The sequence below is a fragment of the Molossus molossus genome, unplaced genomic scaffold (genome assembly GCF_014108415.1).
Source record: "Molossus molossus isolate mMolMol1 unplaced genomic scaffold, mMolMol1.p scaffold_m16_p_11, whole genome shotgun sequence".
In the NCBI taxonomy this organism is placed as follows: Eukaryota; Metazoa; Chordata; class Mammalia; order Chiroptera; family Molossidae; genus Molossus; species Molossus molossus.
Window position 1 is genome coordinate 100,807,431 of NW_023425346.1, and position 18,413 is coordinate 100,825,843.

The following is an 18,413-nucleotide window of genomic DNA, read 5'->3' on the forward strand; positions in this document are numbered from 1 at the left end:
TATGGTTTAGGTTCTTACTTAGTTAAACATTGTTATACCTAGCTTTTGGCTTCCTTTAAATAATTATATTGTTCCAAGCATAGGGACTCATATAATTTTAATTGGAAGAGACTTTAGAAAGTATATTCATTCGTGGGAAGAATAGAATATTTCATGATACAAATGAAGAATGAGTTCTTAGAAGAAATGACATCTAATATGAGCCATTTATTATATAGACCCTCTTTTAAACCAAGTTCAGTACCATTCTTACCCCCAGTAGAGTTACTCTCTCCCTCTTCTGAGTCTGATATTATTTTAGTTGTACCTCTATCTAATCCTAACTACCTCTTTATACCTAATAGTTAGCTGCTCAGTAAACTTACCAAACATTATTGAGTGATGTGAAACAGAAGTGAACTTTTATTGGGCTTTTTTGTTTTGTTTTTTTCTTTTCTAGGATGAGGCAGAGAAAAAGGAAGAAAAAGAGAAGAAAAAAGAACCTGAGCCAAACTTCCAGTTATTGGATAACCCAGCCCGAGTTATGCCTGCCCAGCTGAAGGTTCTGACTATGCCAGAGACCTGTAGATACCAGCCTTTCAAACCAGTAAGTTACTGATGGCCCTTAGCTATGTACCCTAGGGATATTAATCCTATGGAACAATATAATATTGATAGAAAAGGACAAATTTCCAAAGCATTGGAAAAAGCTCTTTAGCCTAATATATTTCTGAGCAAAAGAGAACATTTTCTTTCATTCCATATAGATATGGAGGAACTTTACTTTGAGTAACCCTGTTAAATATCCTTCATCTACCAGAGGCTTGCACCATAGAAGTTCCTAATGCAGGATGGTGATTCAGAGCATAGACTCTGAAGCCAGACATTCTGAGTTTGAATCCTGATTCTTCCACTTATAACCTATATGATCTTAGGTCAGATACTAAAAGTCTCTCTGCCTCAGTTTCCTCTACTGTAAAGTAAAAGTTATCATCCCTAACTCGTAGGAATGTGGCAAAGATTGGGCAGGATAACATATGGGCACTTAGAGCATTGAATTTTACAATTAGGAAAGGAATTTATTTTTATTCTAAGGTGGAATGCTTCATGCTAAACAAGTTACCAGAAATGTGAGCATGATAATGTCTTTATTTTCCAGGTTCTTATATCTAGAAAACTAGGGAGCCATTAGTACACATATATAATATATCCAGATCCTGAGTCTAAAATGTCATAGATGAGATTTTGAGGTCCTTATAGAAAAGTAAACTCATTCTCATCAACCTGAAGGTTGTCCCTGATGGTGGTGAGTAGAAGGCAGCTCTTTTGTGAGCCAAGGTCTTACCTGGCTAGATTATCTTACCTGGAGGAGACAAGAGCAAGGAATAGAATATAGTATATATTTAGTGGGAAGAGCTGTAATTGGGCCAGCTGAGTCAACTTTTAGGCCACAGTGGATCAGGACAGTGACCCTGTACTCTGAGTGTTCTTAGGTGAATATTGGTACTAAAGGTAGGGTTCATTCATAAAATGGCTCCTCTTAAGAAAAGCCAGCTTTTTAAGGGCAAATATTCTGGATTAATATAGATATGTGTGTGTTGAAAGAAGGAAAATAGTTTAGAAATTCATGAGGCACACCAGTTCTATAGCGTGGCAGGGCAGAATTCTGATGAGCAAAAAATCAGATTAGATTGAACTGCAGAGATGCTTATACATATGTGAATCATTTAGCTAATGTTCTTGTGCTTCTTTTCCTTCCCAGTAATGTGCTTTGGTAGAAATATGTGTCTTCCAGATGTGCCCTGCCACTGTTGACTGATTTAATTACAGAGAGCAGCTTTCCATTTCCTTTCACACAGGCAAGCAAATAGAATAAGATTAGCACACCAGAGTTCGGTGTTTGAATTTACCTTCTGCTAATATGTTTGGGAGAGAACCTAATAGAGTTGCTATTTGTTCATTGTGTTACATCACAAGGATTTGTAGATTAAAGTGAAAAACACTCAGTTATCTGTTTATATTCTCTGTCATTTTGAAATTGCTGGGGAAAATTGGCTTTTCATTTGTAGATTGTCTTTTGTATCCAAAATGATGATTTTCTCGCAAATAATCAAGTGTGCTTCTCAAACTTTAATGTGCATACAAGTCACCTGGAGATCTTGTTAAAATGCAGATTCTGTAGATCTAGGGTAGGGCCAAGTTTTATGCATTTCTAACAAGCTTCCAGGTGATAATGATGCTACTGGTCCAGGACCATGATTTGAGTTCCAAGGTGTGTGGTACTAAAATATAGTATTAGAATACTATATTTGGACAGTAAACAGTCTCCCTGCAATCAGACTGAGGCTAGTACTGGAAAGTACTATTCTTAAATTGGGATACATTATCCAAATAGAACAGTACCACTTGTTCTGCCTTCCAGAGCCACTGGGTTAAGTTTGCAAATACTGCTTATAAAGGTATCTTTATCCATTGACATTGCTTTTTATTCAGGCCTCAGACTTACCTGAAAGAATAGATCAGGAAGATCTTAGCCTCCTCCTGCAATTGAACGGTCTGCTTAAGTCAGTACTGTAGCACCACACAGGCACAAATGCCCAGGTTCCCTGCCTCACCTAGTCAAGTTTAGTTCTATCCATATTCAGGCAGTCCATATTAAGGTTAGCATTTAACAAATATGCACTCTACATTCTGGAGCAGTCTGGAATATGAGTGGAGCTTGTGCCTCTTTGTTTCCTGATATTGACAGCTCTCCATTGGAGGCATCATCATTTTGAAGGATACCAGTGAAGACATTGAAGAGCTGGTGGAACCCGTGGCAGCCCATGGCCCAAAAATCGAGGAGGAAGAACAAGAGCCAGAACCCCCGGAACCATTTGAATATATTGATGATTAAGGACCAGAGGTGTGTGTGGAACAAAATTGTATATCAAAGGAAATCTCTTTGTCAGTTCTTCACAGAAGTTTTTGCTTTTGTGCTTAATCCCTATTTAAATGGTATTAAACACCCCACCCCCACCCCTTTTAGACCTTTTTTTACCATTATAACCACCAATTTCTTTTTCCAGTTTCTTTCTTTCTTCTTTGACTCTACCCTATAGTGTACTACTAATGCTGTTCAAAGTAGCTGGTCTGCAGACTGTTTTTATAGGTCCATGAGCAGGTAGAGAGCTTGCTTCAGAATGTAAATCTGCTCAGTGCTTCTTTTATTGAAAAGACCTTGCTTCCCCCTCACCTCAAAAGAATCAGTTAAACTAACAGTTCGCTCAGTGGTAGGGTTATTCACATTGTGATGTGAGCTCCTTGTTATAGAACAGTTACAGTTTATGGGCCAGCGCTGGTCCATAGATTACACTTTGAGTATCACAGGTCTGGACTTCTCACGGATTCTTCTCTTTCCTTTGGCATTACTCCCCCCGCCCCCTTTGGCAATACTGTTGACACTAAAAGCCTTAACATTCATTTATTCAGTGAAACTATTGAACATCTAGTGTGTATAAGACATGGTGCATGCAGGTATTTTGAGGTCAGTTAGACTGTAACACAAAGCTTTGTCCAGTTGAAAAAGGTTATTATTGTGCCAGCATTCTAACAGTGTTGAAAGAGGAGGGGGGTCTTTAGATGCAAAAGATCGGAATGATCTAATTTCACAAAATTATCATTCATAATTCCACCCTAGTTCAAATACATTGTCAGACAAATATGAATTTATTCAACTCTTTAAAGAAAATAAAAACAGTATCATTTGTTACAGAAGAAAAATACATTTAAATGTCAGGTTGCAAATCTAACACCATGAGTGTTACACACTGACTAGCAGTGAATGAAAGCCTTTACAGAAAAGTCAGATATATATTAAAGCAGAGACCCTGCCATTAGTAGGAAAATATATTCATGCCTCTGAGAGACAGTTTGGACCTTAGAGGGTAATTTATACTAACTTCCTTGCTATCTAAACTCGCTCTTAAAAATTCTCTTTCAGAGAATTTCTCTTTTCAGGAACCTCGATGGTTTCCTCGGCTTTTCTAGCGAGCACGTGACAGTGTTGATGCCGTGAGCATTCAATTTCTACAGCACTGACTTAGCCGCCCCTTCTTCCTGTCACTGTACCTCACTGAACCCCTGAGTACGTCTTTCAGGGCAGTTACTACAAGGTGGCTTAGAAGTTTTTAGTTGGAAATTAGATTCTTGTTAGTTTTCAAAAGGATAAAATATTCAATCCAATAGAAGTTTGAAAACTGAAGTCTATCTTAGCACAAACGGGCATATTAGGACTGCGTAGGCAGGGTTAGGGGCTAGTTTTAGACCTTAACAGCTGGTAATTTAAAAGAAAACAAGATGTTTTTCAAATAAAGAATGACCCTAGCTTCCCTTCCTTCCTCCCCTTCCCCAGGATCTCAGCGCTCATCTGAAGAAGGCTGCACGGGCTCCTACGGGGACGCCTGTGAGAAGTCATGCTGAGACCTGCTATTCACTGCATGTATCATTGCCTCTGCGCAGCCCGAAGAGCCTTGTCTCCAAGCCTTTGGTTGAAGAGAAGATATATGACTATTTAGTGTGCTCTTTCACAGAACTTGGTTTTCAAATAAATATATTAAAATCTCCAGATGGACAAGGACTTTTTGTTTGTTTCTCAGCCTGGATTTAAATAAATGGATCTAATACCCTTCCCCACCACCATCACCTCTATGAAATACCTAAACTGAAAGAGCTAAATCTTTGATTGCTAGGAGGAGTATACATGACTTTCTTTTTTAAGAATAGTTTATTGGTTTTTAGAGAAAGAGAAAGGGAAAAAAAAGAAATATGGTTGTGAGAGTGCAACATCAGTGGGCTGCCCTCCCGCCCGCCCCCTGCCGAAAATCGAGATCACAGCCAGGGCACGCGCCCGGCCTGGAATCGAACCAGCAACTGTTTAGTGCCTGAGACGCACCCAACCCACTGAGCCACACCGGTCAGTGACTTTCATGTTGATGGCAAAGTTTAAACTATTTTACAGATTATTTGAAAAATAAGGGGAAAAAACCTGGTTCACCTTTCTAAGAATTCTTTTTAGTTGTTTTTTTAAGTTATTGAGGGTGTGGGTTGCCACTTACTGTAGAATTCCCTTTAATGATCTAAGAGAAATGTAATCTGTTTAGGGAATTCAGACAAATTGTTTTAATAAGCTTTTGCTTATTGTTTCCTGTTTTTGACCCTGTTAAGGACAAGAGATATAAATTATTTAGTTTTGTTTAGCTACAGAATCTGATAATGTACCTTTTTTCCCTTTCTCCTTTTCCACTTTAAAAAATTTTTTTTAATTGAGGTATAATTTAAATGTAATTAAAATGCAGAAATTTGAAGTGTACACAACTTGATGAGTTTTGACAAGTACACGTTTGATTTCTATAGTACCAGACCTTTTTTGGATGCTGAGCTTTTGAAATAAGAAGGAATGGTCATAATTCTGACAACTACCCCTTCTTGTGGTCTTGGCATGTGAAATGGATCTCTGGTTTATTGGAATGTGGCAATAAGAGCTAGTTTTGGGAGCAGGGGCTGGGTGTGGGGGGTTTTGTGTCTTGGTCTTCAATCATAAAAATAGGTGGTTTCTAACATTTATACATGAATGGTTCTTTACTCCAACCTTGATTATTTCCCTTCTTAATTTAGTGTTCTAGCCTATTGAGTCTGAAAAAAAAATATATGCTTGGAGGAAACAAACTCTTGGGTAGGTAGATTGGCCCTAATACGTTCATCTACCACAACTTTGTTGTTAGGTCCAGGTCTAAAGGTTACTGATCCCAAAGGATGGCTCACTCGTTGGCTAATTTCATTGTAGCCCCTCCTTTGTAAATTCCTTGTTTCCTCAGTATCAGATGATTCTATAAAAGAGATTATCTCATTTCCTAGACACTAATTAGCTATGCCCTTCCTGTTCAAACTCCTAACATTGCTTGCATTTCAGACAGAGTTATCTCTAACATTTCCTTTAATATATGAAATGTTTAAAAAACAGAAGTCTCAGTGATGTCACTCCAAAATTGGGTAGTCTGGGAGAGGTGGTACATTCACTGGCCTCGGGCCAAAGTTATTAAATTTCTTCCAAAATAAAAGACTGAATTTAAAGGAGCAGGCAACACTAGTTCCTGGTACTCAGTACAATTTAGAATTTATATTTTGATTTTGAATCCTGAGGTTCTAGCTTTAAAAAACACAAGCCCTGCCCTGGCCGGTTTGGCTCAGCGGTTAGAGCGTCGGCCTGCGGTCCAGAGAGTCCCGGGTTCGATTCCCGCTAAGGGCATGTACCTCGGTTGCAGTTTGTCCCCGGCCCTGGTTGGTCGTGCGGGTGGCAGCCACTCGATGTGTCCCTTTCACATCGATGTTTCTCTCTCTCTGTTCCTCTCTCTCCCTCCCACTCTATCTGTGCAAAAAATGGAAAAATGTCCTCGGGTGAGGATAAAAAAAAAATAATAAAAAAAAAAAAAAAAACACAAGCCCTAAAATGGCCACTTGAATCAGATTACGATGAGACTTTCTGATGAGTTTTTTTTACCTAGATTTCCTAGGATACACATAGCACTGAGCTAACCAAGAAGCAAAGAAATCAAAAGTCAAATAGGCCAGGGTGAAATAAGTCATGTATAAAGACAGGACTGGAGCTAGAATTGACACATTCTGTAGAAAAAACAAAGAATGGCCGCAGTTGATGATGTCATCATGGCACACTGTCAGCTGAAGCCGCGTGGGATGCACAGATGGAAGGAAATTGTTTGATTTCTTGGACTAGACTTAATCCTAGAACCGTCTTTCTCTTGCCCATCTGCAGATAAGTGATTGCTGGCTCTGCCTTTTAAATACTCTGCCTTGGCGTCCGTGGCAAGGGTTTCCCTCCTGTTCTTGACCTCCCCTTTCACAGATTGAATAAATATTTACCATTATTTGAGCATTTCTTTGTGCAGGGAATCTTGGGCTCTTTGGCAGGTCCAAATCTAGCCTTCTCAGAATCTGGTCTTGGGTTTTCTCATTCTGTCCAGTCTCCAAGCAATTTCATCCATCTCACACCATTCACTGTGTTTGTATTGGTGACTCCCAAACCACATTCCTCCATACTTTCCATCTGAGCTGGCATGCACAACCACTGGGCATCCCCATCTGTGCTGCAGTTACAGCAATGTGTGCAAAGCACATCCAGCCTCCTCGTTCTCCTCAGGGCCAGTGACAACCCCTCCATGTGGTGGTTCACACCAGAAACCCAGGATTCACCCTTGACGCTTCTCAAATATCTGCAGTTCATGCACCCTCCCCCACTGTTCACTGCCCATAGTTCAACTCTCTCCCTCTAAACTTGGCCTACTTTAATCCATTCTCCAAAATCACACTTCTAAAAATGCAAATCACATTAGTCCCCTTCTTAAATCCCCCAGTGGTTCTCTGTTGAATAACGCCCAAATACTTTGCTATGTGTGCAAAGCTACCACAAGGCTTCAGATGTGGCTCCCCTCTGCAGCTCCCCTTCACCCTTCTCCCACCTCCCGCTCAGAAGCGCTACACTTCCTCCAAAAATTCAAGCTTTCCTTCATGTCCTAGCCTTTGTACATATCATTCCCTCTGCCTGAAATAACTCTCCTCCATCCCCACTCTCTCCCTCTAGGTCCTTAGGTCTCCATTTATAGAGACTTCCTCCAAGAAACCCTCCCCTGTTACCCCCACCAGAGCTAAACTAGGTCTTTCTGCCTTCCCAGCACCCAGTATTGCCCCCTACTTATTGTTCCCATCACTGTATTATTTGTTGCCTAGTTGACTTGCTTACTTTCCCCTACCTTAGTCTTGCTCACTGTTACCAACCCTAGCACAAAATGTACGACCGCGTGTTCATTGACACCTGTATTGTCGAGAACAGTGAAAATCACAAGTGAGCACTAACAACTGGAACTGTCCGCGGGCACCGAAGAGCTGATTAGTTCCTCTGTCTTTGAGCCTCTTCCCCAGAGGTCTAAATGCCTCTTCCACGTGTTCCTCTTCTGCAGTGAGCAACGCTTCTGCTGAGGACTGGTTTCCACCGGTTTTCCTCTTTGGGAACCGTGCTTTTTGTGTGCGTAGGCAAGATGGAGTCTGAGAGCTGGCTGGCAGAAGAAGAAACGAGCTTGGGCAAAGAAGGTTTGTGGCTTTGTCCCAGACCTCTCCCCAAGCCCCTTATCTTCACCATTTACAACACTTCCACTTTCTACAGAAATCCCTTAGAGTGTGTGCTTAGCTTGATTTCTAGAGCTCGAGCCCCGTTCCTCGGGGCCCTTCTAAGCCAAGCTGCATGGCGGGAAGATACTGGACTTGGTTCAGATCCTGCTCTTGTTTCTTAGTGGTTTCCTCAATTGTACCGAGCAAATGAAATCCACCTCGAAGTTGTTGCAGGGATCAAATGATAGTGCCGGACACTCATTCCTCACACCTGCCCGATGGGGAGGGTGCTGTTGTCTGGAGATCATCTATGATAAAGAACCTAACACTCGAGGAGGCATTCGCTGAATCAGAATGGTCTGGCCTAACCCCGCATTTCACACTGGAGTGGCCTGTTCAATACCAAAGGCCATCTTTACAGTTGTGTTTTCAGTTCATCTTTGCATTAAGCTGGTCCCTGGCCTATTTTCTGGGCTTGTTTGATCCACACAGGCAACAGACAAATGGCAAACAGCCATTTCTTTGCCTATTCTATATCCACACTCTGCTCCGAGTTGGTGTCTTCCCCATACTCCTAAGCCAATATGCCTTTTCAGAGAGGGACTGAACAGAAGCAGTATTTCCAGACACCTACAGCTTCTACCACACAGCCCGCTGTGGATGGCATTTTCCACCCGTTTGCTGGGATCTGCGCAGTTCCTTTGGTGCATGCACTCACTGTTTTCCAAGTCAAAGTTGGTTATTTATAATAAGATTGCATCTGGGCAGTAGTGACCTTCAAAGATCTTGGGCATTACACAGAGCTGGGACTTGGCAGAGTTGGACAGAGATAAAGAATGTCCCAATCAAGTATTCCCATAGCCCGGTGTGAGCAGCCTCTGACTTGTGCCATGATCTCTCAGAAGCCCTAATTCACGTTAGAAAGACTACAGGGGTTTACCGGCATCAAAGGCTTTCTGCTTATGCTTTTTATAAACCAACTTCTCCAAAATAAGGGCGGGTGATGGGTCCCTAAGCAAGTTTCTTGTTCCTGGAGAGGAAGTCAGGCGAGGGTATTCACTTACACCTCACTGCCAGCACCAGTGCCCAGTCTCCTCCAAGCAGCTATCAGGCACGTGTGATGTGCGGTTGGCATGGCAATTCATTGTTTTCCAATGGTTTCTTAACGCATGCAGGATTTTCATTTTCCAGCCAGTCTATAAATAAGCTCCTTAATGGCAAACCCCAAAGTATTCCCCAAAGTCCCTGCCACAATGTTTGATAAATATCTCCTATTGGTTGCAGGTTAAATAATTGCTACAGCTTGGAGAATCTGGTGACACCTTTGATCCTGACTTACTGTTCTCCATGGCACTTACACGTTTGTGCATCGTCTGTCTCCCCCTATTAGCATGTGAACTTCACGGGGACACGGGGTTTGTTTTTGATGACTGCTGTATTCCTAATGCCCAGAGCAGCAGTTCCTGGCTCTTTGTAGACATTCATTAAGTATTAGATGGACAAACCGAACGCAGAAGCAATATGAGAACCCAGCTGTCCTCCACAAAGCCAAACAAAGGAAATTTGCAAAAATGTAAAACAATGCTGCTCTTCTAATTTTCTTTTTGCTTTGGAAAAGACTATGTTTGATAAAAAATAGTTATGGTAGCCTGGCCGGTGTAGCTCAGTGGACTGAGCATCATCCATAGACTGAGAGGTCCCAGTTCGATTCTCAGTCAGGGCACATGCCCAGGTTATGGGCCAAATCCTCAGTGAGGGGCATGTAGGAGGCGGCCAATCGATGTTTCTCTCTCATCAATGTTTCCATCTCTCTCTCCCTTCCTCCCACTCTAAACAATCAATAAAAACATATTTTTTTAAAGAGTATTAGATGGAAGGAGGGACAGCTGGGTGGACAGACAGATGATGGTGCCAAACGTACATTTAGCTTCTGTGTGCTAGACACTGTTCACCCTTTGTCCCCATTACCATGCTTAATCCTCACAATTCTGTTGTGAGGTGAATACAGTTATCCCCATTTTACAGAAAGCGAGGCTTAGAAAGGATAAGGGTACATAGTAATCCAGGTCATGCTGACTATAAAACCTGTTTCTGTTTCTGCTCTTGTTTGTGTCTGGGCTGCTATGGCAGTGCTCCAGCAGATGTGGAGTCCAGCTCAGAACTCCAGCATGCTGAGCCAGGGGTCAGCTGACTGCTGCAGATGGTCCTGAGACCACGCTGAGGACCCGTGTCCTGCACAGAGCTGCCTCCTTCATGGCAAGCCCCAGAGTCCCTGCCACAATGTTTGGTAAATAACTCCCGAGTCCTCTGGCCGTTTAGATGGGGTGTGGGTACGAGGATAGGGAGGACCCCAGAACCCCAAAGCATAGCCATCAGCAAACGACCTCCTTAGAGGAAGGATGTCTCACTACTAGTAGAGTATGAACATCCCTGGAGACAGAATGTAGTTCCCAAAGGAGAGCTCCGCAGAAATGGAATCAATAGCAGAAAGTGGGACAGCTGTCCTGCTGTGGCCCCAGGGCCGTCTCTGGAGTACACGTGATACATGTATGGCACAGGGGCTCTGGCTTTCCTACCTCCAGGCTCTCCTACGCTCACCGTGGAAATTACGATTCACCAGCAAAAAGGATTTGGGGTGTGTCTAACTCTGGCAGCAGCCCATTTGATGAGATGCTTCTTACTCTTTTTCCCAGAGCTCTGGGGTGGGCCGAGAGGTTAGAAGAACCAGTCAAGATGCACAACTTACCCTGAGAAGTACCCCACCCTGGCCCCCAACCCGAGACTCTGTAGCTTGCAGTGACCCAGGGTGACGATGCCATCACATTACCCAAACTGACAGCGCCTGTGAGTGGATCTGTGCAGTCAGCTGCCCCAGTGCCGCCTGCACGTGGGTGCCTCCGCCCTCTGCTTTCCGTGCTCGAAGGGGGACCGCGTTCAGTCAGCCCAGTGACACCTCGGCCACCGGCAAGCAGAGGGCTAGAGGACCACGCTCCGGGGTCAGGCGAGGACAGCAGAACCAGATTTCCCATCAGCAGACAAAGCACCTGCTGAAGCCAACATAGCGCAGGCCCAGGAAAAAATACTTTCATTTTCTTAAAATAGTTTGATCAAAATATATCCGTAATTTTAATGGTTTTTATGGGGAAAATAGACTTCTTTACATGTGTTTTGTGGTTTAGAAATTTTTTAAATATGTTTTTATTTATTTTTTCTTTATTGATTTTAGAGAGAGGAAGTGAGAGGGGGAGAGAGAGAGAAACATCAATGAGAGAGAACATCGACTGGCCGCTTCCTGCATGTCTCCCGCTAGGGATTTGGGCCCACAACCTGGGCATGTGCCCTGACCGGGAATTGAACCGGTGACTCTTGGTGCGTGGGTCGACGCTCATCCACTGAGCCACACCGGCCAGACTGATGTCTGTACTTTCATGTGTCCTGAGGGAACTGGTGACCTCCCAGCTCAGCCCAGAATCCAGTTATTACACTCCATCCGCAGCCACCGTGATTGGTTCAGGGAAGAGCACACAGCCCAAGTCAGGCCAACCTGAGCCAACGAGACCCAACTCTAGGACATCCGTTCTAGCTCTGGGAATCATTCTCTCTGCCACTTCTGACGGGGCCTCCAGCTGAGCCTTCCACCACGTGAAGCCTGCATATGGCTTCAATCCACAGAACCTGAGCTACAGACAGATCCAAAGGGTGTCGTGTGAGTCCCAGATCCAGCTGTGCCTCTGCCTCCAGATCCCGAAGTTCCAGGAGCAGTAGGTTCTCTTCGTTGCTTAAACAAAGTGCAAGGTGCTTAGAGTTGAATTTGGCATTTGATACCAAGTTCAAGAGCAGCTGTTGAGGAGGGATGTCATGGACTGAATTATGTCCCCTCAAAATTGGTATGTTGAAGTCCTAACCTCCAGTGCTTCAGAGTGTGACTGATACGGAGAGAGGGTCTTTCAAGAGGTAAAGTTGAAACGGGTGGGCCTTAATCTGCCCCCACTGGCGTCCTCACCAGAAGAGATCAGGGCACAGGCAGCACACAGAGCAAGGGGGAAGGCGGCTGTCTGCAAGCCAACCCTGCCTGTGCCTCGGTCTCAGACTTCCAGCCCCTGGACGGGGATACATTTCTGTCATTGAAGCCACAAGGTCTGCAGCATTTGGTGATGGCAGCCCTGGCACACTCCCGCAAGGGGTTCGCGAGGGCAAAGATGAGGCGATTGAATGAAGCGCATGGAAGAGGGGAGTCAAGGTGAGGAGACCACCGAGTCAACTACCAGGGAACCGAGGCTTGAGCTAAAGAGGAGGACGAAGTAACAAAGAGAAGAACGTGAATGTGGATTCGAGAGAAATTTTAGACTAAACTGACACAACTTTGTTACTATGTCTAAACGAAGAGAGGGATGTCAGACTTCTGGCTGGAAGCTGCTGGTGCCGCGTCCAACTAGGGGAGGCAGTGGAGTCGAGGCACCGAGTGGTGACTGTGGACTGTACCTGTTTGTCCTTTCTGCATCCTGTGCCTCTTCCCACACCTATTAGCTCCTGGGGCTGGACTCTGTCAACTCGTGTTCCTGCCTCCTCCACTCCCACAGCCTGGGGCAGGGGTTCTCAGGGTGGGGGCCGCTACCCCTGGGAGGGAGGCATTTCACACACTGGTGGGGTGTTCAGGGTTTCCACAATGACTGGGGAACCCAACTGGCATTCCTGGTGGGAGCCCACCACGCTGGACACCCTGTAGTGTGTGGCTGGGTGGGGCCAGCGCCAGTACAGTTCAGAACTTTACCAGGAGCTGCTCACTCCGAACTGCTCAGGCTCCACGCCCGCACACCCGCCTTAGCAGCTGCCTAAGGCCGCACACACCTGACTTCTTTGTATGTCTCCTGGGTACTCAGCCAAGCACTTACATGGAAACACATAGCATTTTATAATACATTGCTTTCCTTTTAGTTCTTCCTATTACACTTAGGACATTATAATGATTATTGTTGTAATGTGGGTAAGCAGGTTACGTTATCTGCGTATTTCATTTTAGGATAGAAAAGAGGATATTACGCAACATGTTATTAAAGGAGGAGTCTGGGAAGGGAGAGGCTCAGCATCCAGGAGAGCCCCTGAGGCCTCCCTGCCTGTTCTCCCCAGCAGGCCTGGCCTTGCTGTCGGCCGCCTCTACCCTATAAGGCCATGTGAGGGCTGAGCAGGCAGAGAAAACGAATGGGCTCCCCTAGCTGGCGCCTGCAGTGCCCACAGCTTCCCCAAGGGCAGTGGTGGGGGCTGCAGAGGGGGGGGGGGCGAGCAGCCACCCAGGAGAGGGCCCGCATGGCTCGGGCTTCACTGTGCCCCCTGCCCCTGAGGGGTCCCTGACCAGAAGATCAGGGGGGAGCCCGACTTTCAAGTGCAAGAAGAAACATGGCCTGTCCGCAACCCTGTTACTTTCCTCTAGACGCGTGTACACGCATTTCCATAGTACAGAGGGTTTTCGAAAATATGAGTCAGAGCAGACCACAGCCCTGAGGGCTCTTGGGACCAGGACGAAGGACAGGGAGGGAAAACCGTCCCTTGTCTTGGCCTTTCCCCAGATCTGTGTTCTGGGTTTGGCACTTCTGGTGGAGATGGCAAAATGCCTGGCTGGGTGGTTGTGTGGCCACAGCTGGCCGGGTCTGAGACGTGGCCTTGCAAAGACCTAGACAGCTTAGACACAAAGGCCTCGGTGTCCAGACCTACACAGTGCACCACTATCCAGGGGCACCCCTGGGTGAAGCAGTGGGTCAGTCAGCACCCTCCCCTTCCTGGAGGGCCAGGGCCAGCCTCCCCGTGCCCTAGGGACCCCTCCCCAGGGTCCACCTCATGGACCCAGAGTGCTCAGCACAGGAAGTGCTGCTCAGCAGACACATGGCTCATCTGGGCAGATGTCAGCTTCTCCCCCTAAGGCTCCAGCAACCAAGCACGCCCAGATTTTCACCCTGTGCCCATCTCTAAAGAGAGCTCAGCTTGCCCTGGCCGTGTGGTTGAATGCCGTCCCGGGCACCAAAAGGTCGCCTATTCGATTTCCAGTCAGGGCACCAACCAACATTTCTCTCTCACATTGGTCTCTCCCTCTCTCTCTCTAAAAATCAATAAAAAGAAAAAAGAATTTAAAAAACGAGAGAACTCAGCTCCCCCCTCGAGGGCCCCCACCCAAGCAGCACCCCACAGAGAATGTGCAGCTGGCGTGAGAAACTCTGAGGGCTGCCTTAGCACGGGTTAGACTTGACCACAGGTCTCTGAACAACCACAGTGATAGCAGTTTAAATAAGACAGATGTTTGTTTCCCTCTGCTCAGCAAATCTGCAGGGCTGGCCTGGTGCCCTGTGTCAGGGACACATGCCCACTCTATCTTGTTGTTTTCCTGGACCTTCTCAAAGCAAGGGCTGCAAATACTCCGGGGAGGGGGTGACAACTTGATTTACCACAAGCATCTGAGCCAGGACAAGACACTGCTCCAACGTCTCTGCCTGCTTCGACCCTCCCCCCAGATCTTGGCAGGCTGGGGACCTGGTCCAGGCATGGAGTCACAGATGAAGGAGTCCACTCCCCTGACTCCAAGTGGGAGGTAGGAGGGGGTCGCTGAGCTGGAGGCTGGGGCATGTGCTGTGTCCCTCCTCCTTTCCTGGGATGGAGCCTGCTCTGCCCCCAAGAAGCCTGTGGGAGTCCAGACTCCTCCTTGCAAGTAATCAGCTTGGACGCTCTCAGCAAAGACCTGACTCCACACATGCAGAGGTGTTTCAGAACGCCAAGGGCAGTTGCAGCCTCCTCAGGAAGCACTGGAATCAGACATGGGGTCCCCAGACTCCAGGGAGAACCCTCCCAGGAGGCTTAGCTCTGTGCAGGCCACCCTCTGCTCTGGGCTCGTGGTACCGGCGCAGCCCCAGTGAGAACTGATGTTGAGACTCAGTCCCACACAGAGCCCGAGGCAGAGCCCAGAGAACAGAGACAGGTGCGGGGAGCCTGGGTCCGGGGCTAGGGTCCCACTGCCAGCCCTGTGTGACTGAGGAGGCTCCCCTCGGACTCCCCGTGATGTGAGGCAACAAAGTCCCTTTGAGTTCAGGCTGTTTGGAGAGTCCTGGCCGCCCGGAGGAGTTGGGGCGGGTGGGAAGAAAAGGGCAGGGGCCCCACAGAAGGGAGGGGGCTCGCGGGGAGGAAGGCGCAGGGCAGCTTGGGCGGTGCTGCCCGGGCAGCTGCAGTGTTTTTGCTCCTTCCGTCCTCCCCAGGGTCGGGCGGGGTGGAGGTGGCCTGGGGGCCCGCGATGGGAGGGACAGTGGTGCTCAGTCCTCCGGGTGGGGACCGTCTCCGTTCCAGAGCGCGGGTGATTTCTGGGAACCTGTCCTCGCACTGACCGTGGGGCGGGCACCGCCAGAGTCTGGGTTCCTGGAAGTGACCGCGGCGGCAGGCGGGGTGCGCCTGGGGCCAGGCGGAACCGAGATTTTCGCCGGGCAGGGCCCAGGTCGCGTTGGGATGGCTGAAGCCTTAAGGCTCTACCCAAGACCCCCGGCTGACCCCATTCCTCCCAGGGCGGAGGTCCTGCAGGGAGCGCCGCGCCCCAGGTTCGGGTCACCGGGTGCAAACCCCGCGGGCCCTGGACTCGCTCCTTCTTGCGGGGAGCGGCCGCGGCCGCACCTGGTCCCCAAGGCTCTGGCGTCTGGGCGGCTTCCTCGCGCGGTGCGGTCCGCTGCTCCCGCGGAAAGATTTATCCCCCGCGGGGGAGACGCGCCCGCCCAGAGCCCGACCTATCCCGCGGCGCTGGCCTTGAGGCCCGAGAGGCTCCCGGAGCTCTCCCCAGACCTTAAGTCCAGCGGGTCACACACCAGGGGCGCGCACCCCAACCGCCCAGGTTGCTGCCCCACCTCCAGACTTTCTGATGGGGCAGCTCTGGGCGGGGCCTGAGAATGTGCATATCTAAGGTCCCAGGTGACGCTGCTGCAGCCGCTCCGGGACACGCTTGGAAAGGCCAGAACGACCTTCCAACTTCTCCTCACCGCCCATAGTTTCACTTTTGGTTTCGTGTGTTTGTTACTTAAAGGCTTCATCCTAGGGGCAAAAGGAGTTGTCTCAGCTTTGGGCTCAGGTTCAGCTGAGCCATGGGGCTTTCATTATTGGGGGAGGGGGGGAGAAGGGTAAAAAAGGCCTCACCAGAAACCCAATAAATGATTATGGGGCAAGCAGGTGGGACTGGCATTCAGGCTCAGACAAGGAAGCCTCTGCGTGCTTCGTGGTTTGCAGAAATCCCATCTGAAGCATTCCATGCAAAAGACATGGACAGCCATGCAGGGTTGGGGGTTTGGTGGATGAACAAAATGTAGCCTTGAGGTGTGCATTCTCACTAGATGGGCTGGTGTAGATCATTGGTTCAGTGTCCACCCATGCACCAAGAGGTTACTGGTTCAACTCCCCATCAGGGCACATGCCCAGGTTGTGGGGCAAATCCCCAGTGGGGGGCATGCAGGAGGTGGCCAATCAATGTTCTCCTTCATTGATATTTCTATCTCTCCCTCTCCCTTCCTCTCTCTCTAAAAAAAAAAAAAATCAATAAAGAAAAAAAAATTTAAGGATATGGATTGCCAGAGAGAGTTCATTCACAGGGGGTTCACCCATACAGCCTCCTAACTCGAGATGTTCTGTGTATGCCATGTTTGCTGTCCTCAAGGTGCGTAGACCTGCCAGGAAACCACCCAGATTCATCACTATAGCATCTACTCTTTGGTTCAGGCCAACATACCACCCTCTTTGCTCACCTCACATGCCCTGCAATGTGCATTTTTAAACTTGCTTGGAGACTAGTGAGGCACCACACTAAAAATCTGTAGTGACTGTGTCTGGGAACACCCCTGATGAGAGCCCCAGCAGAAGTGGACTTGCTTAGACATGATCTTGGATCCAGATTTGCTCTTCTGCAAGTTCATTTTAAGGCCTGAGTCTTTTTGTCCATCTCATCCAGACCACAGAACTACTGGGGGCTGTGATGTGACTCACATCCTTGGGACAGGGAAGAACCGCACTCTAAGCTCAGATGGAATTCTGGTCTCCCCCACTTTCAGTCCTCCCAGAGTTCCTGCTCACTGACAGCTCCCTTGGGGGTTGTATTCCCAACAGGGTGTGCTCTCCTTCCAAGAAATCAAGCAGCCTGTGGGACACACCAGCACTCAATTCCCCACCTCCACTGCAGACTCTGGGCCAGGAAGACAGATGGGTCTGCACCCCCACACATCACGAGTTTTGGGCAGTGACCAAAATACAACTTTCCTGGAAGGATTTTTTTTTCCCCTTAAGCAGCATCTTGCAGTAGTTCATCTTTTGCTTCGTGCCTTATATTTCACTATGTTCCTTGTCCGGCTGATTAAATCCAGACCCTGTGCTTGCTCACAGACATGTTCTTGGTCTGGACGCCCCCTGCAGGAACTCAGTCCAGCTGGCTGCCAGGTCTGTCAGAGCAGCTCAGCCTTATAGGGGCTTAATTTAGGTGGTGTCACCCTCTCATCCAACTCAGGTTGCTGTTTACCAACTCCCTCTCTCTGGGGATTTGTACCCTCTTCCTCTGCTTTCATCCCAGCTCTTTGTCCTTCAGTAGAGACAGCCGCCAGGCAGTTAGCTGCCTGCTACAGCTGCAAAGATGACTTCATTCAAGAGCTGTGTGGCATGCCACAGAGATGCATGGCTTCCCACCCCTAAGGAGCTCAAGGGCTGGGGCCTACAGTGGGCTGTGCTGCAGAAGACTCAGCTGTGTCCCTCCCTGAATGCAGAGCTCAGTCAGAGGCTTTGATGTCCAGCGCAAGGCTGGTTAGCTTCCCTGAAGTGTCCTGCATATTCCAAGAATGAATTTGGTGTCATTTTTCCCACCAGCAACATCTTGATAATTCTAGAATTTGAGTGATGGATTTATGCAGATCATGAAATGATTCTCTCTGCTCTTGCCTATATTCAAAATGTTTATAGTTAAACATTTTAGAAAGTCATCTTGGGCCCACTGGCAGTTTGGGAAGACTGGAGTGGTCAAACAAGAACATCCCACTTAGGGCCAATGGGATGCTTGGCAAGTCTTAAGAATTGGGAAGGTTAGGCAGCAAGTTCAGTGTACTGCTCCAAACTCATGGAACATACAGAACAGAGCCAGTTTGGGTAGCGTCCAGGTGAAGCTTCAGCTCTAAGCAGTTTTTGCCTTTGTGACAAAAGTATTCTTTGTACTCACACCAGATTAAATAGGTAAAGTACACTCAGTGGGCAGTGAGCCTTATCCAAGTCACATAAGGAAAGGT

At 47.4% G+C, this 18,413-nt stretch overlaps 1 protein-coding gene across 3 annotated transcripts in view; it reads left to right on the forward strand.

Moving 5' to 3' along the window:
• Positions 1 to 4,595, forward strand: part of PSMD1 (proteasome 26S subunit, non-ATPase 1) — a 91,973-nt gene extending 87,378 nt beyond the window's left edge. For 2 of the 3 annotated variants that reach the window (XM_036253773.1, XM_036253775.1), the window contains exons 23-25: positions 440 to 586; positions 2,729 to 2,884; positions 4,373 to 4,585. In XM_036253773.1, coding sequence (XP_036109666.1) covers positions 440 to 586; positions 2,729 to 2,875 — 294 coding nt within the window. In that variant the 3' untranslated portion in view covers positions 2,876 to 2,884; positions 4,373 to 4,585. Of the gene's footprint in view, positions 1 to 439; positions 587 to 2,728; positions 2,885 to 4,372 lie in introns of all 3 variants that reach the window. The other variant, XM_036253774.1, reaches the window with a different exon arrangement.
• The last annotated feature ends 13,818 nt before the right edge of the window (positions 4,596 to 18,413 follow it).